This window comes from Pelobates fuscus, chromosome 2 (assembly GCF_036172605.1).
Source record: "Pelobates fuscus isolate aPelFus1 chromosome 2, aPelFus1.pri, whole genome shotgun sequence".
NCBI classification, from domain to species: domain Eukaryota; kingdom Metazoa; phylum Chordata; class Amphibia; order Anura; family Pelobatidae; genus Pelobates; species Pelobates fuscus.
Genome location: NC_086318.1, coordinates 380,803,105 through 380,829,308, shown reverse-complemented (window position 1 = coordinate 380,829,308; position 26,204 = coordinate 380,803,105). Strand labels below are relative to the sequence as shown.

Genomic DNA, 26,204 nt, shown 5'->3' with positions numbered 1-26,204 from the left:
AAACATGGTTTTCTCTTTTCAATCCACATACACTATGAAAATAAAAAAATCAATGCATTCAACTCATTATACAAGGGAAATCTTACACCACCTTGGGTACCCAGCAGGCTCCTTTCTGGGCAACATGCTTTCTGTCACAATAACGTGAGGAACAATCAGATTTTTGCCCGTTCGTTGAATGCATATTAGTAACAAAATAAAAAAAAAAAAAGAATTCGCTGTTACATAGGATTACTGCTTCAAAAAAAGGAAAACAACCCATGTGTATGCTGGAAAGCATATAGACATCAATTGAACGGCTTCTATTTTCTCTCCTATTGTGTACAATTAACATGCAGAGCACAGAGGCGTCTCCTAGAAACCAGGACACGGAAAACACTTGGAATCTAAATATTAGGGGCTGACGAATATTTTTGAAGCCAAAATGTTCATATAATGATGTTAGTTTTGTTTATTCAGAGCGAACGCGCACACACATATGTGTGCTCTGAATAAAACTACCATCATTATATGTACATTTTGGCTTCAAAAACTTTCGGCAGCCCCTAATAATTAATATATATATACACACATACATATACACACACAAATCCAGAATTTCCTTGCACTTCAGACTGTATTGTAATGTTGCTTTGAATGCCGGGTGCCAGACTGAGGTCATCAATATACAAAAATCAAAGTGATGGTCCACACTCACGGTCTTCTTAAACCGTAACTTTTACTATTCACATAAAAGTACAAATGTGATGCCGATTAGCCTCAACGTTTCAGTCCCGGTTCGGGACTTTCCTCAGGACACCATACCATAAACTAAAACAAAGTGATTACTTATTCCTCTTATAAAGATTACTTTGTTTTAGTTTATGTTATGCTGTCCTGATGAAAGTCCCGAATCGGGACTGAAACGTTGACGCTAATCGGCATCACATTTGTACTTTTATGTGAATCATGAGTACAGATCATCACTTTGATTTTTGTATGTATATTACATATATATATATATATATATATATATATATATATATATATACATATACACACACACACACACACACACACACACACACACTCATACTTACACGACAAGGGCTGTGGTTTTCAAATAATCCATAAGGCTAAAAGAATTTTCAATCAATTATATAAAGTCTTAATCTGTGAGTCTCTATGGACTAGTAACGTTCCCCTGACACACAAATGTCAATGACATTTCATTAGGTCCCAGTGTGCTATAAAAAAGAGGAATGACCATGCCTGAGATAAGTACATTTCTTTTAAAATACTGTACATTGCATTAATAAATAATTTTGTGGGTGTTGTGACTCAGTTTAATACTTTCAGTTTGAATAAAGTTTAAAAATATGTAAAAGGATATCACTATTGCATTACGACGTGCAGCACATGCAAAGACACTCAAATACATTCACATTACCCATAAATCCTTGTTTGGCCAGCACACTGTATTGATTATGATACTAGGAGTGCCCTGCCACCCCCATCATAAGAAGTCAACCCATTTTTGAACATTTTGACCTATTACCTGAGTTACATCGGGAGCTGCTCCCCACCTCCACTACCATCTTCCAAGAGCCAGAAGATACTTAGCAGAACCTCTAAGTTTAGTGCTTTTGCTTTCAAGTTTTCCACCAGTAAAAATATTTATAGTTCATCTTTATCATGAATGTGGTTCAATTCATAACATTCTGTAGAATCTACTATAAGATGCATTTAAGACACATACAAGAATAGATGTCAATCAGGCTTTATTTCAATTCAAATTAGTATACTCTCCTAAAATTAAAATAAAAAATAAGACAAACAGCTGCATCCAGGGGCGCTGGCAGAGGGTCTGACCTGAGCTAAAATCCTGAATGGGCCCCCGAAAAGCCCTGTGTCTTAAATGTGCAATGTATTAATAGCCTGAGTTCTAGGTAAGGCACTCAGTGCCAATAATACACTTTGCATGCTCCCCCTTTCGGTAGCTGGGCCAGGAAGTCGCACCTTCCCTTAGCCCAGCCTCAAGGTTCATGCCGGAGGCTGTATGGAGGGGGCGGGATATAACATGTCATATCACTGCTTCACACACTTATCACTCACAGCAACTCACACAGCTACCCATACATCACTCACAACTATACTAGCATTACAGCCTCAGCCAGGTCACTAAGAGCTCATACATCTCCCGGCGCTGGTCAGAAGAAGCTGTGTGCATTTCTTTTTTTATTTATTTTTTTTAAACCCCTTACCAATCCCACTAGACCACCTAACCCCTCACTTCAGCTTATAACTCCCCACCACATTCCCTCACCCCCCAAATCAGCTTTCAACCCCCATTCTGCCCCTTACCCCCCCAACCCCACTACAGCCCCTAACCTTCCTCTACAGTCTATATCCCCTCACTAGAGCCGGCAAATCCCAATTAATCCCCTATCCCCCCACTACAGCCCATAACCTCACATTCAGCCCCTATGCACCACTAGAGCTCCAAGCCTACTGCCCATAACTCCAACTACACCCTCTAGAGCACTCAACCCCCTTTAGCTATACTGGACTGAGGGGCAGCTACATTGAATCTCCCTTCCCATTTTGCACTAAATGTAAATCCCACAACTGCCCATGTCTACTGTGTCTGTACGAATGACTATTTCTGAGAGTTTGTATCTGTGTGTACATGTGTCACTGAGCGTGCAGTTGTATTGGTTTGTGAGTGTGTGCATGTTCGTGTGACTGTGTCTGAATGTGTGTAACTGTGAGTGCATCTTCAGGTATGGCAGTGTGTGTCACTGTCTGTCATTGTGTGAGTGGCTAGTTATGGGAGTAAGTGAATAAGTGACTAGTTCGTTTACTAATGAAGCAATTTGGTCCATTGCTTTACAACGAAGTCCGAAGTGTACGGTTTCCTTGGGGAGAAAGGAACTTGCTCAATGTGAAGAAGAAAACATAAAAATACACACACACACATTATATATATATATATATATATATATATATATATATATATATATATATAAAAAAAACAAAAGTAATCTTGCACTCCTCCTATGTCAATGTTGTTTGCCCGGTGCTTGTCAGCCAAAAAATAGAAAGTATATCCAAGATAGCACTCCAAGGACTTGTATAAAAATTAACCTTTATTACCTTATACTAAAAACAGCGAAAATCAACGTTTCAGCTTGATCCCCTCAAGCTTTCGTCATCCTGAAGTGGCAAGTAGACTTCAGGCCTGGCAAGTAGCCCGGTACTTGACATTTTTTGAGCCATGCCTACATGTATGACTGAGTGTGTGTATGTGTACTTGTGCATGTCTTTGTGAGTGTGTATATGTGTGTCTGTGAGTATGTCTGCATGCATACATATAATTGTTTTCCCCAGAGTATGTGCATTATATGTCTTGATGTATATATCTATGATTGTGCAACCATTTGAATCTGTATTTGTGTTTACACAAGTGTATGTCTCTATGTATGTATTTGTTATGTCATTATGTATGCATCAATGTGTTTTTCTGTGAATATGTGTGTGATTGTGAGGGTGTATTATGCATCTGTGAGTTTGTATCTCTCCAAATTAACACTTCAGTGACATTTGAGTGGGCTAGTGAGGTCTACTTATTTATAGACCTCTTTTGTGGCTGTGCCATAAAATGCCTAGGTAAATTTTCTCTCCCATGGCAGCCCTAACAGCTACCCACACAGCAATACACATTACTCACGGCTACCCATAAATGACACCTTGTTACACACAGTGGCCTAAACTTATCACTCACGGCAAATCACACTGCAACACCTACCACTCACAGCTACCCACACATCACTCACAACTATACTAGCATTACACACAGCTAGCCCTATACATCACACACAGAAAGCAACACTACTCACACACAGCTACAACACTTGCAGAGACTCTACACAAGACACACACCCACTCAACATTTGAATAAATATTCACATTAAACCACATTAAAAAAAATAAAAATAAAAATTACATGGGAAGACTTTATTATTGAATTTATACTTCACACCCGAAAGCACCTATCCTACCCCCCACACACATGCACAGTACCTATTCACATGCATGCATACATACACACATGTTGCATCCCCTAGACATCAGAACATTGCACCCTCTAGACACAAACTACAGTCCCAACAAACATTCTTTCTACAGCTGCTAGACACACACATACACCACATCAGTCACACACACAGTCACATGCAGACCGTCACACATACTCTCTCTCACTTACAGTATGGACTGGAGGAAGAGTGGATTCACTAAAGTATCTCCCTGGAGTCTGTTAGTTGGAGAAGCAGGGACTCCTTGCTTCCCCTCAATGTGAAGCAGTAACAGCAGCGGGTGGGGGCTGTGTTAAGACCCATTCCTCCCCCCGCTGCCGGTATGGCCCCACCTCCACCTTTTGTTAGCTCTGCCCCCACTTTCCTTCCCTGCGGACAGTTTTGAAGTAATTGCTGGTTTCTGCGTGTGAGAGCTGTGTCGCCACCCGGTGCCCCAGCTGCCATGGGGCACTGTGCGCCCGCACAGCTCACACATTCCTGGCCCTGGTCATGGCTCCCCCTTACCTGGTGGCAACTGGGGCGGACTGCCCCCCTTTAGTATGCCACTGGCTTGAGCACAGAAGCTTCTCAATAAAAGTCGGAGCTGGAGAAAGAGGGGAGAGCTTGATAAGGCTACAGACAGCAGATCTGCAGCTTTTGCAAGCTGTTTTTTTTCCCCCTATGTATCCCAAAAGAAATACATGCATGTTTTCTTTCTGGGTATATCTACTAAGTTGTTAAAAAAAAAAAAAAAAAAAAAAAAATTTTTTTACATGGAGTGTTCCTTTAATTACACTGGTATGGGGTAATGCTGGGGGAGGTATTTTTTATGCAATTGGTTTCATTGTGTTTGTAATTATAGATTTCTAAAAAAATCACACAAAGATTTTTTGTCATAAAGTGATTCATAGAAGAAGTTGATGTTGGATATAGAGCGTGTTATAGGGGGGAATTTTAGAGGGACTCAAATCAACTTATATAAGATGGGCCATAAAATTCAACCTTGGACTGAAGTCCCTGGCCTTGTCACCTAGCAAAGCCCTGGCTGTGTCTATAAGGCATTCCACTGCACCAACAAGCTTTCTTTGCCCTCTGCCAAAGCTCTCCAAATCTCACAGATATCTCAACCACAGAAAAGGCCCTATTATTAACAAATGGTCTTCCCTGTCCTATGAAAGTTTCAATGTTAATCATAGCCATCATAGAAAGCTTGGCTGGAAAATTCAGTTGCCAACATCGGAATGTTCTGCTTATATGGTCTACCATCACGCAGCACAACAGTCATTACTGGTCTAGGCAATTCCATTTTAGAATAGCGTAAAAAGAAAATTAACACAAAAAAAGACCACATTCGCTGATCATGAAGAGTTAAGACCCACTTATTTCTTCAACAGTATCAGTTAGTCCCTCCCCCACCCACGCTATCTCACCTTCTCAGTTATATAAATACTGCAAATCGTTATTACACAAAGCAAATTCTATGTACTATTAGTGCGACCAGCAGGATATTCTCCCTACAGAGTTCATTGTAATTTGTTTTTCCTTTTTGTGTAATGAGCCCCCACATCCTGGAGACAATAAGATCATTTGAACAGGACTCTCACCTTCCACTCGCATATACGTATCTACCTTTGTTACAACTATATCTGGTTTAGCAGAAAGAAAGCCGACTTGCGTGGATTCTAATAGTTTGGTTGTCCTATATTCAATAGATAATTGGTTTGATTATTCTACTTATTGAATACAATTACACAGCCTGCGGAAATTAATCAAAAACAATACCAAAGAAATGTGACAGGCGATCAGAATCAATATATAAAAATATGTAAACAGCCTTTAAAAAGTGTAAAAAGAATAAAATCAAGCTGCAAATACCAAAATGTGAAAAAGTAAACAATTGTTAAGTCACCCATACAAAAGCGATACGCTCAAATATATACTTAGCATGTAGTCTTCACTGACCTTTCATAATCTGTAAATAATACAAAACTCGATAGTGCAGACCATCTATAGATCATAAATATACACACACACACACACACACACACACCATAAATGCAGATGCAAATGCAAGGATCCAACTCACATGTACAAGAGCCCCTTCACCCCTGGCTCTGGGTTTAAACCGCTCCAAATGAGAGGGAATGTATCCCACAAACCCCCAGGGGGGTTTCAGCCACCCGATGTTCCTCTCTTCAACACTTTGAAAAAGGGGAACATGAGAGACCAGGAACCGAATGGTGAAATATCTTAATCCTTTATTATTAAAACAACGTTAAAGATGCTTACAGTGGCAAGTGGTGAATATTCAAGTCTCTACTGGGTTCTAATGTTCCCAATCATGTGGGATTCTCTGTTCCGCATGAGCGAGACGTACACTGCGACGGGTTTTGCCTACCTCCCTCAAGCTTCATTCAACCACAATAGTGCCAAGAATGGGGTATACTGGCATTGTGGCAGCAATGTATGATCATATCATATTGTAACTAAGCCCCCATTTTAAATTTTCCTAGGTTAGTTGTTTTTTTTTGTTTTTTTTTTTTTTTTTTTTTTAAACAAAAAAGAAAAGCTATTACATTCTGTGAGCTATGAAATTGCTGTTTAGTAAATCAGTCAGTGCGTTGGAGCTTGTATGTTGTATAACTTGGCTCCAGCAACACACTCTTATAACGTATGCATGTTACCTCTTATTTTCAGAGAATTTTTCTAGGTTGGCCATTTTGGCCTTACATTTGAAATTCCCTTTGAATTCTCACTTTAGAGAATAACTCTGAATATGTACAAAATATTAATGTTCAGGAGATACTGCACCTACCTCATAAAATACTTATTGCCTTACTCAGCATCCTCGGTGACATACAATGGAAACATGACGTGTAAAAACTCCTGTTTCACAAAGTGAGTAGCAACAGTTTTAATAATCCCTGATGACACATAGTGTAATCCTTAATAACTTTCATTCTAAAGAGATTTTATTACGCAATTATGAAAATATAAAAAAAACGTAACCTTTCCTCTCATATATTGTACAACATCCTGCGGGGTGGGGCAAGCCTAGCCTTGAATCTTGAAAGGCTGCAAAAGGCACCTGTTCTATGCACAAACTTAAAGGACCACTCTAGGCACCCAGACCACTTCAGCTTAATGAAGTGGTCTGGGTGCATGGTCCACCTAGGATTAACCCCTTTTTTTTTTTTTTATAAACATAGCAGTTTCAGAGAAACTGCTATGTTTATAAATGGGTTAAACCAGCCCTCAAAGCCTCTAGTGGCTGTCTCACTGACAGCTGCTAGAGGCGCTTGCGTGATTCTCACTGTGAAAATCACAGTGAGAGCACGAAAGCGTCCATAGGAAAGCATTTATAATGCTTTCCTATGAGACCGGCTGAATGCGCGCGCAGCTCTTGCCGCGCGTGCGCATTCAGCCGAATGGGAGGAGAGGAGGAGGAGAGCTCCCCGCCCGGCGCTGGAGAAAGGTAAGTTTTAACCCCTTTCCTCTCCCCAGATATATTTACATACACACACACCCTTAAATGTTTCTATTTCTCCTCTTCATTAGCAACTTTTTGTCTGAACTGGATTGTGATGTTATTTGTAATATATGTTTTAAAGAAAACTGAGCAATTTTTAAATTATAAAAATATGATGAAAAAATAAAAAAAATAACAAAAAACACTTTCTAACTTTGACCCCCAAAATCTGTTACGCATCTACAACCGCCAAAAAAACACCTGCGCTAAATAGTTTCTAAATTTTGTCCTGAGTTTAGAAATACCCAATGTTAACATGTACTTAGCTTTTTTTGTTGCAACTAATAGGGCAATAAGTACAAGTAGCACTTTGCTATTTCCAAACCATTTTTTTTTTTTTTTTTACTCCAAATAGTGACATGACATGCATAATATATTGTAAAGCGCTATGGAATCTGTTGGCGCTATATAAATGGCAATAATAATAATAATAATGCAATGATAATGCAATCCATCTCCCAAGGATACACAACCTCACATGTATTAAGTAAACACCAGAAGGGGTAGGCATCTTAATTGAGAACATTCACAGTTCTCGTTCGGTGACATAACTCAGATTCAGTATTATACTTTCTGACTACACCCTACCCTAGGGAGGCCTTTGGTTATTAATATGTTTAATAGTAAATTCAGCCAAGATAACTTTAATTTCAGGATTCAAGCTAATTACAAACCACATTGAAGTATTTTCCTGACATAGAGGGTAAACCGTGAATTGGAGCAGCTGAATCCCCCTTACACTATACAATATGGTACGGGAGATTTTGGGCAGACAAATGGGGCCAAAGGGTTCTTATCTGCCGTCACATTCTAGGTTTCTAATATTTGGATATATACCGTAGTAAAGAAGGTGACACTTTGTTAGATCATGATCCAAACAGAGGAGAGGTTAGGATGCAGCAGTAGCCTTTAGTTTTGTCAACCCACTGAATGTAATATAACAAAATATTTGGATTGGGGGGAGGTAACAGCACCCACAGAATCCATGCACCATACCAAATACTATAAGTCACAGTGGTTATCTGGACTTGGCAAAACCCTTAAAGGACCACTCTAGGTACCCAGACCACTTCAGCTTAATGAAGTGGTCTGGGTGCCAGGTCCTTCTAGGGTTAACCCATTTTTTCATAAACATAGCAGTTTCAGAGAAACTGCTATGTTTGTGAATGGGTTAAGCCTTCCCCTATTTCCTCTAGTGGCTGTCTCACTGACAGCCGCTAGAGGCGCTTGCGTGATTCTCACTGTGAAAATCACAGTGAGAGCACGCAAGCGTCCATAGGAAAGCATTATGAATGCTTTCCTATGTGACCGGCTGAATGCGCGCGCAGCTCTTGCCGCGCGTGCGCATTCAGCCGACGGGGAGGAGAAGAGGAGGATCGGAGGAGGAGAGCTCTCCGCCCACCGCTGGAAAAAGGTAAGTTTTTACCCCTTTCCAGAGCAGGGCGGGAGGGGGTCCCTGAGGGTGGGGGCACCCTCAGGGCACTCTAGTGCCAGGAAAACGAGTATGTTTTCCTGGCACTAGAGTGGTCCTTTAAGTTTATTAATATTGCACTACTTATCCTCGGAAAAAACATGCCCAGTGATTATATTTCATAGCAAAAATAAAAAATATATGCTTTTGGATCCAAATGAGTCAGTCTGTAAATATACAGGCGGATCTACAAACGTATACTGCTGCCTTTGTAATCTCTGTTAACTGTGCTGTAGGAGTCTAGTTATAACACACATGTTCTATATCTGCATGGTAAAGGCTCTGGGGCCACAGAGGCCCCATCTGAAACAACAGAAGAATTATATACAGGAGAACGGGGGCAATTTAACAGTCTAATCGAGAACAGATTTTCAGTGTAAATACAGGAACTGTTTCCCGGAGACATTCCAAGTGAAATTGGGGGCAGCTCCAATGAGGATTATTTAAGTTCCAAAGACATCATGTGGCATGCCAATGAGTCTCTATATTCAGGCTCAACGCCAGCCCAAAGATCTTGGTGTACTAGGTGAACTGTGCCTTTTCCCCCCTCCCCTTCTAAGCCCTCATTAGACATCCCTTATATTTGGCATGACTGAACTCTAAAAAGCCCCCCTCGAAGCTCAGCACACAGGGAGCTGCCTTGTTTGTGCCAATATCTTATTGCAGCCACTGTCAGGAAAGAGGACTATGCGCTCCGTTAGCAAATTAGAGTGTGGCCAGCTGGCTCTGTAACATGCATACAAACTGATGTATAAAGTCATTCAATTTACACACACACCACCATATTACACATTAACCCCTTCAATAACTTTTTCTTTCACAGCAATCACATGATCAGCGCCAATCGGAAATAACAAAAAGCTGATACCATAATGGATTACCCAGCAACGTGGAGCAGGCCATAATTTAAATCTACATCAACAGGATTAACACACCTCTGAAAATATAGAGCAAATGTTTTACAAACTACGTATAGTATAGCTTTGTATCTTTGTATTTTTTTCCTCTCACTTTAAACATAATAAAACCAATTTATAACTAGCCTCGACTTTCTGTCATTTCATTGGCCATACTGCACAATCAGAAAATTACATATTGCACCACCTACAATGATTGACTGCTCAGCGCCTATGTTCCACTAGACCAGGGGTTCTCAACCTTGTCCTCAACCTTGTCCTCAAGGACCCCCTACCAGTCCAGAGTTAAGGGATTACCTGGGTGTGTCTAAGGTGTTTAGACTCTCAGGTGTTTTTTTTTTTCTTTTTCTAGGGGTTTTTTTCCCCCTTTTTCTAAACACCTTAGACACACCCAGGTAATCCCCAAATCCTGGACTGGTAGGGGGTCCTGGGATGAGAACCCCTGCACTAAACGAACTATACATAGCCAATGGGAGATTCCTCCCACACAATGTGTGTGTGAAAGGTTTGATATTAAATTATAATCTGCCAATATTACCAGTACTATGGAAGTTGTACAGGATAAACGGAGAGATGGCAAAATTCTCGAAATAGAGTTATTACCATATCAAAGAAATGTCTCCACTGACTGCTCCATTTAGAACTTAGAACAACAGCATTTCAACTCTTCAATAGACCCGTTCTTTACATCATGAAGGTTTTACATTGCAATTGATATTCACAGTTGTTAGACCATAGCGGTTTAATACTCAATACAGCTATATCTATAATCTATGAACAGGATAGGGTTGGCAGATGTCTATAACAGGACTAAAACACTTATCTCTACATCTGAGCTGCACAGTAAGCCATATTTCACCTATGACTTGCAGAATCTCACTACAGGAGTCCTTACTGCATAATATATAAATTTACAATTTCCCCAACCCTTCCCCCAGCAAAAAGAACCAGAGCACAGTGCCAAGACGATAGATCTTCTCCCCTGTGATACATACCAATACAGTAAGGGCATTTAAAGGGGAGAAGCCAATCCCATTGCAGCTAGTTATAGGGATTAGGTCAATATGCACTCAGCTGATGAATTGGGTACCAAGAAACTTTCTGAATGTCCTCTAGTTAAAAGCCATCAGGCAGAGTAACAAGCTCTACGTTTCCTCAAGATGTAATAATTTATTCCAAGGTACTCTATATTGCACTACCCTTTTCCATACACCCTAATTGTCCCTATTTAGGCGGGACAGTTCATATTTGAGGCCCAAATCACTAGTTCCTAATGTTCCTCTTTTCTGGGATCTCCATATCTCCACAGCAATAAAACTCACAGTAATGGGTCTTTAAATTATAATACATGTATTTAGAAATCAGTCTAGAAAGATTAGATACATTGTTCTTATTCTAAATTACATTTTAATTGCATGAACAGTTTTTTAGTCAGAATCACCGGCCCCTTGCCACGGCCCCACTCAAACTCTAACACTAAATTTCCACCTTTGTTCGTTTTAAATGTTTGGAGGTATGTTTTTTTGTGCATTATACATACAATTATTTTTTTTAAATAATGGTTTTTCCACATAAGACCACAAAAGTAACAAAAGTAATAAAAACACACTTCAACAAAATGGAGGCAGCTATAATAACCAAAATATAAATGCTCTCCCAAACTAGTAGCAGCAGATGTACCCCAATTCCTAATCAATACAAATCATTCAAACAGCACATCACAACCACTAAATGGTAATAGCTGTCAATAGAAAATATTCACCCATGAACAGCACAGCTACAAAGGTTTCCACTGACTATATTATACAATGTGTGTCAATACTTAAAGGATCACTATAGGGTCAGGAATACAAACATGTATTCCTGACCCTATAGAGGAAATTCAATTCAAACACAGCCCTGGCCAAGCAGCATCTCCTCATAGAGATGAATTGAATCAATGAATCTCTATGAGGAAAGTTCAGTGTCTGCATGCAGAGGGTGGAGACACTGAATGTTTGGATGCATTTTAGGCAGCCATGACCCAGGAAGGATCTCTAACAGCCATCTAAGGAGTGGCCAGTGAAGTTATCACTAGGCTGTAATGGAAAAACTGCATTTTCTCTGAAAAGACAGTGTTTACACCAAAAAGCCTGAAGGTAATGATTCTACTCACCAAGACAAATTCAATAAGCTTTAGTTGTTCTGATGACTATAGTGTCCCTTTAACTGTTCTACCGTTAACAGTCATTTTATCTGCCGACAAAAAAAAAATTGTCTTTTTCAGCCCCCCTCCTCCCCCCCAAAAAACAAGACAACTTGCAACATGCATATTAAGCCATGTGATGTATGCTTTCTAAACTTTAGCTTTAATAGCCAGATATAAGAAAGAGAGTGAGGTGCCTGGAGCAGCCCTTATCTAAGGCCCCAATATACTTCAACTGGCCATAAGACCAGGATGTGTAAAACACCATGGGACAGCTCTAACCAAGCCTCATTCTCATATATATATATTATACATACAACGTATTGAGTTGCTTTTGGCAACTTTCTAATCCCGGTATAAAATATTGTCTAAGTCTAGAAATCAATATGTGTATTTTGTTTGCTTACAAGAAGTATTTTGTGGCCATGAGCCAACTAAATGTAATCTTCACAAGGTCACACCCTCTGGGTTTACATCTCAAACCAGTAAATAAAGTTGCCAGGAATATCAGTGAATCAGCCAGACAGCACAATCCAATCCTCTATTCCCTGTGAGAGAATATCAGTACTAAATAATACATGCCTTCGTTTTAGGCAACAAGAGATATACCGTTAAACTTTGTTTTTTTTCTTAATTCCAAGAATATTGTTTTCATATTTTAAACTCTGTTTCCTATTGTGTATTCTACCCATGCATTATACACTGCTCTGACATCTTAGGCTAGGGTAGGAGAACACAGCAATGCATTGCCAGTTCCCACTGCATTACTATGCAGCCTTCATTTCCTTTCCCAAATTGCGTATGTAAGGGCACAGCCAAACACAGACATCTGGTATTCATTTTTGTCATATCCGACATATTAAAAGTGGAACTACCATACACACACACATGCATCCGAAGGACTCCAGGCAAATCATAAAATGGAATCTGTATACTGTGATAGCCACAAATCACCAGCAAATGTATCAGTTCTGTTTACCTGGAGTAAAACACATTCATGTTCTCCCATAATCCCACAGTCACTGCAGCCATCATACCTTCCGTTTATATCACAGTAGTGGTGATGGCTAACATTGGCACATTGTATAACTGCAAACTACATTTCTCATGCTCTGTTAAAAAAAAACAAAAAAACACTGGAGGGATCGGTGTTTGCCATCACTGCATTCTAGTAATATCACTAATTAAAATCTTAATGCTTTAAATACACATTCAGGTTTAATTGGCAGAATATAGTCTCATTACCTGTTTAGTAACTTGTCCAGGCTTTTGGAATAACAAACAGTATTTCCAGAATAAATGGCACTGTAATCACCAGAACAACTACAACTTAATGTAGTTTTTCCGCTGTGTATAGTCAGTCCCTGTAGGCTTTTTAATGTAAACACTGCCTTTTCAGACAAAAGGCAGTGTTTATATTGGTGCCTAGGAACACATCCAGTGGAAGTCAGTCACGATAATCTATGTATATATGTTCTCACTTTATCATCATTATATTACAAAAAAAATGTATATATTTTTTAAAAGTGAAACGAGCAAAGATGACAAAAAACGGTGACTTAACATATTAAAAATGTCTCATTCTATCTCACTTAGGACTCACAGCAAAGAAAAAGGTCAGAGAGGCAAAAAAGACCTGTATTCCCACGTGTAACTTTTATTTATATTTTTTACTTTATTTTCATTAAATACCTTTCTTTAAATTGTTTGAACGGTGCTTGGATCCGTGTACATTAAAATGTTATCTGAGAGATAACTACATATCCTTGCACACCTATATCCTGTCAATCAATATGGAAGTCAGATAGGCAGGAGAACCACAGACACATTTGGAACACCACATATTACCTTTAAAATCAAGTGCAAGAATCAGAAATCTTTTCATGATGCAAGGATAGGAAAATATGTTCGTTAATTTAATGAATTGAGCACTGAAGTAATTTTCCCACAGGGCCATCAATGACACACTACTACAATCTAGTAAGTGCTTTGTAGGGGCTGGACCCATGTGGGAAAGGTTAGTTGAATAGTTTTCTAGTAGATATTTTGTGGCCAAATAAACATTTGGGCCATCTTAACATCTACAAAAAGGAATAAACAAAATCATTGACGTATGCAGTATTCCTTCTGAGATTTCCCATATAAAAGTATTTTTATTTTTAAAAGAGTTTTTGGGTACAGCCGGCATACACTGCATTTATTAATCCAGATACTTGTACTAAACCAATAGGTAATTTAACTCCATCAGCACAAATATATGTTAATGAAACACCGATAACCAACCAAACCATTATGGAAAATGTCAATCTATTCTGGACACTACGTTTAAGATATAAATAGAGCAGCCCAAGGTCAAACAAAAGATCTTTGTGAAATCTATGCCACCCTAGGGACATTCCAGCACACATGCTTTCACTGAATTATCACACAAATTTAAGGAATACGATGATCAAAATTAAAATATTGGCTTTCCAAATATATTGGTAAGAAACTGCAATAATTATCACTGCAGGATTAACGGACATGGGACATTGCACCCAGACCACTTCAATGAGCTTAAGTGGTCTGGGTGCCTACAGTGTCCCTTTAATCTGTTCACTAACGATCCATTGCTAGAATTGAATAGTCTTGCTTATTGTGCATTTGCAGTTCAATATAGCTCTGTTTCTGTTAAATGAGTGAGAATTTAATTTTAAAATGGAATCTTTAAATGATGGCTTATGTTATTACGTACAAAGATTGGGATACAGCAGATAAGATCTCAAAATTTAAAAAAAAATTACAAAACAGTGTAATACAGTAACATAAGAATATTTGCGCTATGATTAAATGCACTCACAGGAGCAAGCCAATTCTAGGAAGCCATTAATAGCCCCCCACCTCCCTTGGTCTTAGTCCTGTGAGTGCATGTAATCATAATGCAAATATTCTTATTTCACTGTATTACACTAGGTTTTGTATATTTTTTTATGTCTAGATCTTATCAGCTGTATCCCAATCTTTGTGAGTACTGTATATTTCGGTTAATCATAAGATTGCTATCTGGGAAGTGATCTAAGGGAAGCTGTTCATTTTATAGATAAGTATAATTATATTATGTCATTGCAAAGTTTATCATGAGGACCGAAGTTTCTTTGCATAATTAATATGAATGCTGAATTTCTAACTTCATTCAACAGCTTAATTAGAGAAGTAGTGACATCAAAACCTGACCAGCCCAAAAGCATTTCAGTGTCAGTTTAAAAATGGATTTAACACAAAATGTTGGCTATTCTGTTTATATACACAAGTTGAAACTGCAATTCATTATATATTTTTCCACACATTTCCTAGCATTAGATCAGCATTGGGGGGAGGGGGAGGGACAGCATTTAAAGGACCACTATAGGCTCCCAGACCACTTCAGCTCAATGAAGTGGTCTGGGTGCCAGGTCCAGCTAGGGTTAACCCTTTTTTCTGTTTACCTATGGGTTAATCTAGCCTCTAGTGGCTGTCTCATTGACAGCCGCTAGAGGACTTCCGCATTTCTCACTGTGATTTTCACAGTGAGAAGACGCCAGCGTCCATAGGAAAGCATTGATAATGTGCCATGGGGACATTGCGAAAAAAAAAAAAAAAAGCTTATGGCAAGTGTGGGTTAAAATGCCACAAATAAGGTGGGATAGGGGGGCAGTGAGGTATTATTGATAATGCTTTCCTATGGACTGGCTGAATGCGCGCGCGTCTCTTGCCGCGCATGCGCATTCAGCCGGTGACGGAAGAAGAGGGAGGAGAGGAGGAGGAGAGCTCCCCGCTGGAGAAAGAGGTAAGTTTAACCCCTTCCTCCAACTTCAGCCCGGCGTGAGGGGGGCCCTGAGTGTGGGGGCACTCCCAGGGCACTATAGTGCCAGGAAAACGAGTATGTTTTCCTGGCACTATAGTGGTCCTTTAACCCCTTAAGGACAGACGACGGATATATTCCGTCATGATTCCCTTTTATTCCAGAAGTTGTGTCATTAAGGGGTTAAAGGTTTCTCAACATTAATATCAACTTGTTCAGCAAATAGACCTCTTTATTTTTGTAAAATGAATGCAATACACATTGGAGAGCGGGGAAGGGATTTTAAATAGTACAAAAAGATCACAATTAGGAATCTCTAAAGTAGTCCAAACAACTATAACATTTGCAAATATATTTATTATTATTAATTCATAGGCATCTACAGCTGGTGTGACGCTTGACTTTGCCCATTTAACCCATGTACTCGGCTCCTTACCAATTAAAGATCAAGATCTCTTGATCACCTTAAACCTATTTGGGAAACAACCATTTTAAAGAGGACTGACTGCCCACTTTGATGCGGTTACCCAACAACCGCACTAAAGGTATATATAGTTCAACATGCTAGTTAGTCTTTAAATGCCCAAGATGTGATAGCCCGCAGCTATTTCAGAACTTCCTTAGCATTTTAATATTTTTTGACATGATATTCTCTACAAACAAACTGCACTTTTACAAACTGCCCTCTCAGCTCTTTAAGTGATACATTTTTACATATTAACTCTATGAAAAGTGTAAAATATTTGCCCAAAATATCAGCATTGTATCGGGTTCATGGGAATTTAAAATCTTAAAAAAGGTCTAAAAAAAAAATAAAAATGAAGGAGCTATTGTATTTAAAGGAACGCTATGGGGTTAGAAATACAAACATGTATTCCTGACCCTATAGTGTTAAAACCACCATCTAGTTCCCCTGGCCACCCTAAATATAGTAAAATCTTACTTGTATTCAGGCTCTGCCCCTGTATGCCTGACATCATCAGAAGTGCTGAACAAAAGCCGATCACAATGCTTCCCCATAGGATTAGCGGAGACTGTCGATGAAGCAGATCGGGGCAGAGCCAACGAAAGCCAAACACAGCCCTGGCCAATCAACAATCAATGCATCTCTATGAGGAGTTTTCAGTGTCTCCATGTAGAGGGTGGATACACTGAATGGCAGTGCACACTAGGCAGGACTGCCCAAGGAAGTACTTCTATAAACGATCTGGAGGTACCCCTAGGATGTAATGTAAACACTGCATTTTCTCTGAAAAGACAGTGTTTACTGCCACAAAGCCTGAAGGGAATGGTTCTACTCACCAGAACAAATACAATAAGCTGTAGTTGTTCTGTTAGCTATAGTGTCCCATTAATATATACCAAAGTATACAATTGGTGCAATTTAGGAAGATGCGCCATTGAATTGCATTTAAAATGTTCTATTAACATGGTTATCATGAAAAAGAGCCCAGCATTTTTTTCTCAAGGATGAATGAATATGTATGGTCCCTATTCCCAGGTAGTGTGTAGAATTTCGCCACAAACAGACAAGTTCATTTCATTCACCATGTGGGCATTGTAGCTTGAAGAACACGTTTCCATAGCATAGACCGAGCCCAGGTGTTCTATAAATTGCTCTGGGAGATGCACAATGTCTCTTCTACTCACCAATACCAAAACCAGCCAACAACAGAACTGATAACAGAGGAAGTAGTGCATTGAGCAAAATATGCTGGATCAGTGTTTCTGGTGAATGGACAGGGTAACTACTAATGGGATATTTATTTGGCATGTAAGGGGTAAAATGTGCCATGGGGACATTGCGGAAAAAAAAAAAGCTTATGGCAAGTGTGGGTTAAAATGCCACAAATAAGGTGGGATAGGGGGGCAGTGAGGTATTATTGTATTAAGGATTACCATTTGACATGAGAGGTAGATTATAGCATGGAAAGTGGCTGTCAATAATTGGGTAAAATTCGAGAGTCAGTGTTCAGCCTGTGATTCCTGAATCCTATCACAGTATTCCATTTACATCTGTATTGGAATGGGACATCATAAATTACAAAGCACCAACCATATACTGAGTTCAGAATTCTAAAACTGAGATGGGGCCTTTTCACTTTTTTTTTTATTATTCTTTATTACTGCACATTAGACAGAATCGTAGTCCGTATAGAACTGACAGAGCAACATCATCTTTCAATAAAAAGGTATAATGGAAGCACCATCGCCTCTACTTGCCACTGTAATGGTTGTGACACTATTAGACTACAGGAGCCATTCACAGATCTTGCTCAAAATGTTAGACAGAAACAGAAGTCCCCAAAGCCCCCCCTCCCCCCAATCAAGCTGAGATTGTTAATGTAGAAGTTATATTTTCACATTGGCAATATCAACCTTATCTATATTTGGATAATGCTGCTCGAGCATGTCAAGTGACACCAATCAAAGAAAGTATAAGTTATATGTTAAAAAAATAAAAAGAATAGTAATATGTTGTCACGAATACACCGTATGAAGAATAACTTGAGAGACGGATATAAATGACCAAGTGTCTCACTTGACATCCGGAATCAAAGTCAATAGAATGCATAATTATCCTATAGCACTCCAAGAATGTTACAGAACCAAAATTACTCCATTAACATGGGTTTGGCAGAAAGCAAGATCCCATAGTAAACAGACGATATATTGCTAATAAGCTGTAAAATTTTGGATTACGTGCTGTCTTTGTCACATACTTCACATAACACCCGTTTCTGTTTATTTAGTGTTATTTTGCTACAACAAAACAGGCAACTTCTTTGAAATGTGAGAAATGAGCCGGAAGAAAAAATGTGAAAATAAACATTTAAAAAAAAAAAAAAAAAAAAAAAAACAGACCAGTATGGTGTAGAAAGCAAATATGCTAAATGTAACCAATTAAATGTCAGAAGTGGATTTGATCGGTGCCGTGAGTTTACAAATCTTGACACACGACATGTTTCTTAAAGAAAAACTAAAATTTTTGACCAAACATCTGCTGGGGTAAGCTCTAGTTGTTGAAATGTAGACCTCAAGCTACAGCTTCCTTGATGGCCAGATAGCAGAGAACAACTGAAGTTGTATTTTTGTAAAGCTGGAGACCTACATTGTTATCATGTCTTACAATTAATAAGATCAAATGAACACAAAATACCCACTTTCCAAAGCTTTAACTAAAACTGCAATTTGAAGTCGTATAAAACACAGAATGTATTTGAAGAGACACATTTAATCTCCTTGATTTGGTTATAGTGTTTGGAGTCCCCTGCCTTTGTCCCACCATTTAGTGCAAAACTATTTTTCCAGTAGTTTTAACACCGAAGAAGGATCATTGGCCACCTACAACCTGGTCTCTTCTATTGGTGTGGCTAAGGCAGAGATTCTATATTTCCTTCTAGCCGTACCAATTCATACTAACAATGGACACTGCAACAAAATGAAAGCGGTTAGTTGACAAGCTCAGTCAATCAGAGCCATCCATTGCTGCTCAGCCTAAAGCCTCCTCATTAAATAACACTGAAATATTAAAATCGGAGCAGAGACAGTGCCTGACCAAGCAAGGAGTGTTCAGGTGGATTGGCGATTAGAGTACTAATAACTCAGGAGGAAAAAGAAATATATTCCAAAGGTCACCAGCCTATCTCAAGGACACATGGGCTGACACTCAAAAAAAAATCACCAGACCGATTTGGGCCTGTGTTCCAGAGATAGTGAGGATTTTAAGCAGCCGGTGTCAAGACCTACCACTCAGAAAATGCCACCTGTTCCTCTCGAATCTCCAGATTTGTCGCATGTATCTAGACTTGAGGAGACTAGACGAGGTGGACACTGGCCGATCAAACTGTGGGAACTTATCTACAGACGATCCCACAGACGACAATGCCAATTCAGCGAAGGCTGACATAAAAGCTCTCTTCAATGATATCCACCAGATGGTCCAGTCTGACATGTCAGAGAAGAAGTGGCCAAACTGACAGGTCATATAGCAGCTGTTGAGGATGACTTTGGGGAAGTTCATGTGGTACAGTATGCTACAGGTGCTAACAAATGGGATTGGAGGGATTTTCACAGCTGGTTAAAGCAGATAAAGCTCCACCAGAGGCCTTGAGTGATGTTCTCCTGCGTTCCAGAGGGAGTCAGACAAAGCTTCACTAAAGAGGGCTACAATAAATAAGCCTACAGTGGCATATGAAAGGTCACAGCTCTCTCATTTGGGAGGCACGGCATACTGTGCAGTGGTGGCGCAGATTCCAGCCGCTTACTAAAATACTGAGGGAGTAGGAGATATGGGGGTCATGCAGTCTTCATGTTGACAAGCATGGTTGTTCTTTCTCCATTTCTTATCTGCCAGAGACGCCTACATTCTTGAAAGCCCTAGTAATCCCTTCTGAGGCCTTACACCAGGGGTCCTCAAACTCCAGCCCCCCAGATGTTGCTGATCTACAACTCCCATGATTTTCTGGCTATGTAATTCAAAGAATCATGGGAGTTGTAGTTCAGCAACATCTGGGGGTGCGGAGTTTGAGGACCACTGCCTTACACCCTCTGCTCTCCAGCATCACTGAGACATGGTGTCCACTCGACCCTCAGGCAGCCACCACTGGGTTACTGACTCAACCAGTCTGAAAGAAGATCCTGCAGCCATATCTGGGACTTTGAAGACAAGATGACTGGTTTCATAAATGTTTTCAATTCCCTACCATTTCCATTTTTAATATTTTATTTTTTGCACTTTTCTGAATGCTGATGTGCATACTTACCTTACTCAAGTCGAGAAGTACTTCCCAGCAGGGTGCAGCCTCTCCACCACTCACTCCAGCAACTAATTTTGTGTATTTTTCCAAGCAGATTTGTACTATTTTAATTGTAGAAAGCAAGCTATGTATACCTATATTTCTCACCTACAGAAGTTCCAGCATTTCTTGAAGCACTGGGCCTAGCAGACAGCATACAAGCAACTCAAAGACCACCTTGCCAACTAATCCTGGGATGACTCCATGCGGACATCTTTCATACCCAGAGGCAAGGGGAACTCCGTGACATAACTGCAAAATCTTTATTTGCAATAGCACATAGCTTTGTTTCTTTTCTGATGTTCAGTTTTGTTTTGTACTTGCTCAGGTAATGCATAACTAACCGTTTTTTATGATGCTTGTGCTGCCTCAGACACTCTCACCTTGCCCCATAAATTAGGGGCACTTATGTACTAGGTGCTTTCTTATAGTGTTTTTTAAGCTTTCATGATGCAGATTAATGAATTTGTGGAAAATAGAATGGCCCTGTTGCTCTGATCCCACTAGCTTACATTTGGAAGCTTTATTAAAGTAAATTAGGCTAATTTTCTCGACATTGTTCTGCTGTGCCTATTTTTAATATGTGGTGTTTAATCCCAATTCAGACAGATATAGACCACAGCAAGTGCATTCTGATTTTATTTTCCTACATGTATCTGGCATAACTTTATAGACTACCCTGTGGTTCATAAATACCGTTATATCTGCCTCTTATTGTTAGACATGTTAAGGCATGCTTCTCATTGTATATGCCTCAATTTATCAAAAATAACTCGAAGTGTTGCTCAGCTTACCAAATTTACCTATTACACTATAACCCACCTGCTGCATTTCACAGATCAGGTATACTGTAAACTGTTTCTCTGAATTGTGCTATTATACAATTTTTGCAAACATTATAATGCCCCCCCCCTCCTTTTTTTTTTTTTTTAAGTAAATTTTAACAGTTTCCTTATTTGATTTTCTCTCTCTTGCCTAAGAGACAACAGAATCATCCTTTAAACATAAAATGAGATATTCATAATCTTTGTGAACTATTAGGGATCAGAACCGATGCTACACCTTATTTTTGCTTGTAACGCCTCAATAAAAAGTGATTGATAAAAAAAAAAAAAAAAAAAGAAATGGGGGGGAAAAAAATACATGAGTCCACTTTTGTATTGTACATAATGATTCATGATGTACTTACTGATGGAAATGTCACCAACATTTATTTTATTTTTAAATGGTTTACCAAACAAAGGAAGAATGGTGCCAGATGACTGAAGACACTATAACCACTTCAATGACATGGATCACTTACAGTGGGTACATTGCCCTGTCAAAATCAATGCATCAGCTGTTGGGAATGCCCAGAGAAATGTCCCAGCACATTTTATTAGTAAGCACCAAAAGTTAATCAGTTAAAGTAGATTCTGCTGAATTTAGGACAAATAAAATTCTTTGCAAATATTTTCTCTTCAAAAGGTATTTATTTTAAACTGTCAAATAAAAGATCCTGTTTATAAACTTTACTTTTTTTTACGTTATAGTCCATTTCTTAACATATGGCAACAGGACCCAGTTAATTACCCCATCATGAAATTTCTAAATTAACAGTGTTCTTGCTTAATGTTCCAGTAAGCATATGTACACCATTAAATAAATATTAACACACCTTCACTAGAAATGTATAAAACGCCTATGTGCAACACTGAGCACAAATATATAACTATCAGAGTATAAAGTTTGACTACTGAACAAGAGTCTTACATAATAAACCTTATTCATATGACAGTCTATATGCTATACACCCATTAATGCATTAATATTGGTAGAGAAAGAATAAGAAAAATTCATTATGTCTTTAAACCATATTTGACATTTTAACCTATAGCTTATTAAATGGCTAGACATGTATGATCTCTCTAAAATATGCCAGCTAACCTTGCCACCCCAGGTGTAGTTCACGTGGGATGCCAAGCCTACCTCCATCATTGCTTTAGTGAATTTGGTCATTGATACTTTGTCGATAGCTAGCACAGCACTATTGTCACATAACATAACACGCTTATCAGTGGACAATAATTCACTAACTCCTGGAATGAGTCATAAACTGTACGATGTGTAGAATGGACAGGGATATCAGATAGGAAAATCATGCCCATGGATCGTGTTCCACAGATTCAATGCCACCCAGTGAGGGGCACAGATATTTTATCAAGCTTTCTTCCTACACATAGATCCCTGAATAATTACTCTCAGCGTTTTGCCAGTGAGCACACAGAAAGAGCAGTGTTCTGGCAGCTGATTCTGCCTCTATTCAAAACATGCATTAATGCTGTCAGTGAAAACATTACAGCAATGCAGTAAAGTCATATCTGTTCCTTATGACCTCTAGTTCCTGAAAAATCGTTACTGCTATCTTGCAAGATGCAAAAAAAAAAAAAAAAAAAAAAAAGGTTATTAAAAAATAAACCACAACAAAATATTGAACTGAACTGCATAAACCACATACCTAACTTGCAAGACAGGCTAATGAAAAACAAAAAAACACACGAACATAAATAAATAAGCCCCCAGTTCTATGTAACTGCTTGGAGACAGCAGATGTGCAGCTTGTGGGTTTATCAGTACTGTGTGTATTTTTCTATTTCATTATCAACTAAACATAAAGCAACTAACCTGCAGTTAGGAGATACTATAATGAATTCATCGGTACACATTAGAGTAACCCTTTAAGGACCAAGGACATGTCTATTATAAAAAAATTAAAAATAAACTAGCCAAACCTTGATGTAGGGAGGCCAAAGGATCCCCAGTTCTAGAACTACAACATCCATGATGCTTTGACAACCTTAACGCAAAAATAAAAAAAAATACCCATTTCACAGACACTCCATAGCAATAAAGCAAACAGAACAGACAGAAACGATTTACTCACCTCCTGCTAACGAAGACATCTTTTCAGATGCTTTGCCAATATAGTTTACACACGGAATGAATTAGGAAACACAGAATTCCACAGCAGAGTCTCACAGGTGAGAGTGATCAGGTATAACAAAATATCAATTAGCAGGCATTAAATGGGACAGTACAGGAGGGGATGGCTGTCACCGAGACTACTGGGAGCAGTGAGTGAGTTCTATAGCAGCTAACCGCCAGGGTACGCGGTGTGTAGGAAAACCTCTCTGAATCCACTGGCCAGGGGTACAAACTCGACATGTACATTTCATCAATGGGTGTGGGGGCGTGCTTGCCATGGCATGTGACAGCCCAGAGGAGGCCAGGTCTCATACTGCACGTATTCTCTCTATCCTCCGCCTTTCCTGCAATGGGAGCAATGTATTGACTTGCTCGTTGCATTATCGAAGCACACTGCATTAGGTGACCAGCAAAGATGAGCCCTTTGGCTTTGAGTAATAGGAGTGGCAGTCCATCCAACAAAGGAGTTTTCCTACCTCCCTCTAACAAATTGATATATATTTTTTATTTCTGCATCTCTCTCGGGTACCTCTCACTCCCAGCGGTATAGTTGTAACAGAAAACGTATCCCCTCCTTCCCCAGGGCCTGACACCCTCCTACTCACTGTGAGACAATCACACACATGCCAGCTGCTAAGAAGTAGCCAGTCAGGGGCAGCACAGACAGCTGGACACATATGTAACAACCATGGAACTAGATCCATTTATAGCAACCGCATAGCTACAACATGATTACTGCAACGCTCAATACAGGACACATTATCCATGCAGTGGAACAAGCTTATGGGTCACCTTTCGTTTTGTGGACTCGACAAAACTGAATGAGTGATAATTTTATTTCTACTGTTACTTGCAATAAAAAGTAAAAAAATAAAATAAAAAAAGGCATCGACCAAAGCAGCACATTCAGGATTGTCAAAGCAATTGTGAAACTTCTCTCTTTTTTTTTTTTTATGACGCCACAATTCAAACTCATTAACCTGCAATGTTTGTTCTGGAATGCGCAGTAGTATCAGAGTTCACGCCCTGCATGCCATAGTTTGCTCAGGGTGTGATGAAAGTTTATGTTCAATTTAGTTTTTGGTGTTTGTTTGTTTGTTTTTTGCCATGTCAGGCTGTGGGGATAGTATCACACTTTCATCTGTGACTGATTACTTTAGCAGCCAGCAGGAAGCTCAGAGCCATGATGACCTTGACTGCAGGACAAGGTCACCAAGCAGACTCAAAAGGGGATATTCATTAAACAGTGAATTGAAGTGACTATTAAACTTAATTACAACACCATTACCTAGGCAAATAAAAAAATTAAAAATGTATTTGGAGAAATATTTCCAGATCAGCTCCAGTCACAGCCTGTATAATTATATTGGATCGTGTATATTGTAAAGCTGTGTTTGGTGAATAGGCCCCATCCCATTTCCCCTAGCAGCACTCCATGTTTACAGATGGGGCTTAATCCCCAGTAATTCAGTGTGCACTCCATATAGAGCCCTGTAATACTATACTGGATATTGCAATGAAGCAGGGAGACACACATACACAAGCCATGGATTCCTATGAGCATCCCACTAGTGGACACATAGGAGAGAACTCGCCTATGTACTAGGCCAGGGGGTCCTCAAACCCCGCTGAACTACAACTCCCATGATTCTTTGAATTACACAGATTGTCAGAGAATCATGGGAGTTGTAGTTCAGCAATATCTGGGGGGGCGGAGTTTGAGGACCCCTGAACTAAGCGCATGCAGAGTGTGGAGCAGGACCCAGGGGGTGGTTTCCTGTGTGCATGGCTAAGCAGGGGGGGTGTTTGCAATGGGGTCACAGCCGCCCCCGTGTCGCAGGTATCCGGCAGCTCAATGCCAGCCACACATGCAGCGCGGTGCCTGGGCCGCCGATACGCACCTGGTGTAAAGGGGGGCAAACAGGTAGGAGACACGGGGCCGAGCTCACCGCCCGCACTGACTGACTGAGCAACTTCCGGCACGCCGTCTGACGTCACCGGTGCACGCCCAACTGGCAGGCACCGTCCAATCAGGCGCGCCTCCCAGTGCCAGCCAATGGGATGCAGGGAGAGCAGACTTGCCCCTGTTGCCAATGGTGAGGGATGGCCGGGGAGACTCTTACTTCCCAGTGACGTGACACCCGGCCCATGGCTCCAGGCTTGGAATGGGGGAGGGGCTAGTTTAAGGCTTTCAGTAAGAAAAAAGTGGTGCACTGACGTCAGAGAAGTTAACTATCAATTGTGGTGGGATTTCCATCATTTCCAATAACTTTGTGGTCATTTTTTTTTTTTTTGTGTGGTCATTTCTTATTTTACTGGCTATGGCATGGATCAAGCCTAAAATGGTGTCTAAACCGGTTTATACCGGACATTAAAAATGGGGGGCAATTCTGTTCCTTCGAAAATAAAAATTGTCAAATTAAAAAAAAATGGGGCGGGGGGGTGGCAAAGTTACAATGTGGGA

General features: G+C 39.7%; 1 protein-coding gene across 2 annotated transcripts in view; it reads right to left on the bottom strand.

Annotated features, from left to right (window-relative positions):
• The window catches only part of UGP2 (UDP-glucose pyrophosphorylase 2), a 54,923-nt gene extending 29,175 nt beyond the window's left edge, over positions 1-25,748 (bottom strand). The window contains exon 1 of one of the 2 annotated variants that reach the window (XM_063443765.1): positions 25,642-25,748. Coding sequence is in view for 1 of the 2 variants with exons in the window: in XM_063443764.1 (XP_063299834.1) it covers positions 23,700-23,718 (19 nt within the window). In the remaining variant the exon portion in view is untranslated. Of the gene's footprint in view, positions 1-23,699; positions 24,197-25,641 lie in introns of those variants that run through there. The other variant, XM_063443764.1, reaches the window with a different exon arrangement.
• Positions 25,749-26,204: the final 456 nt, after the last annotated feature.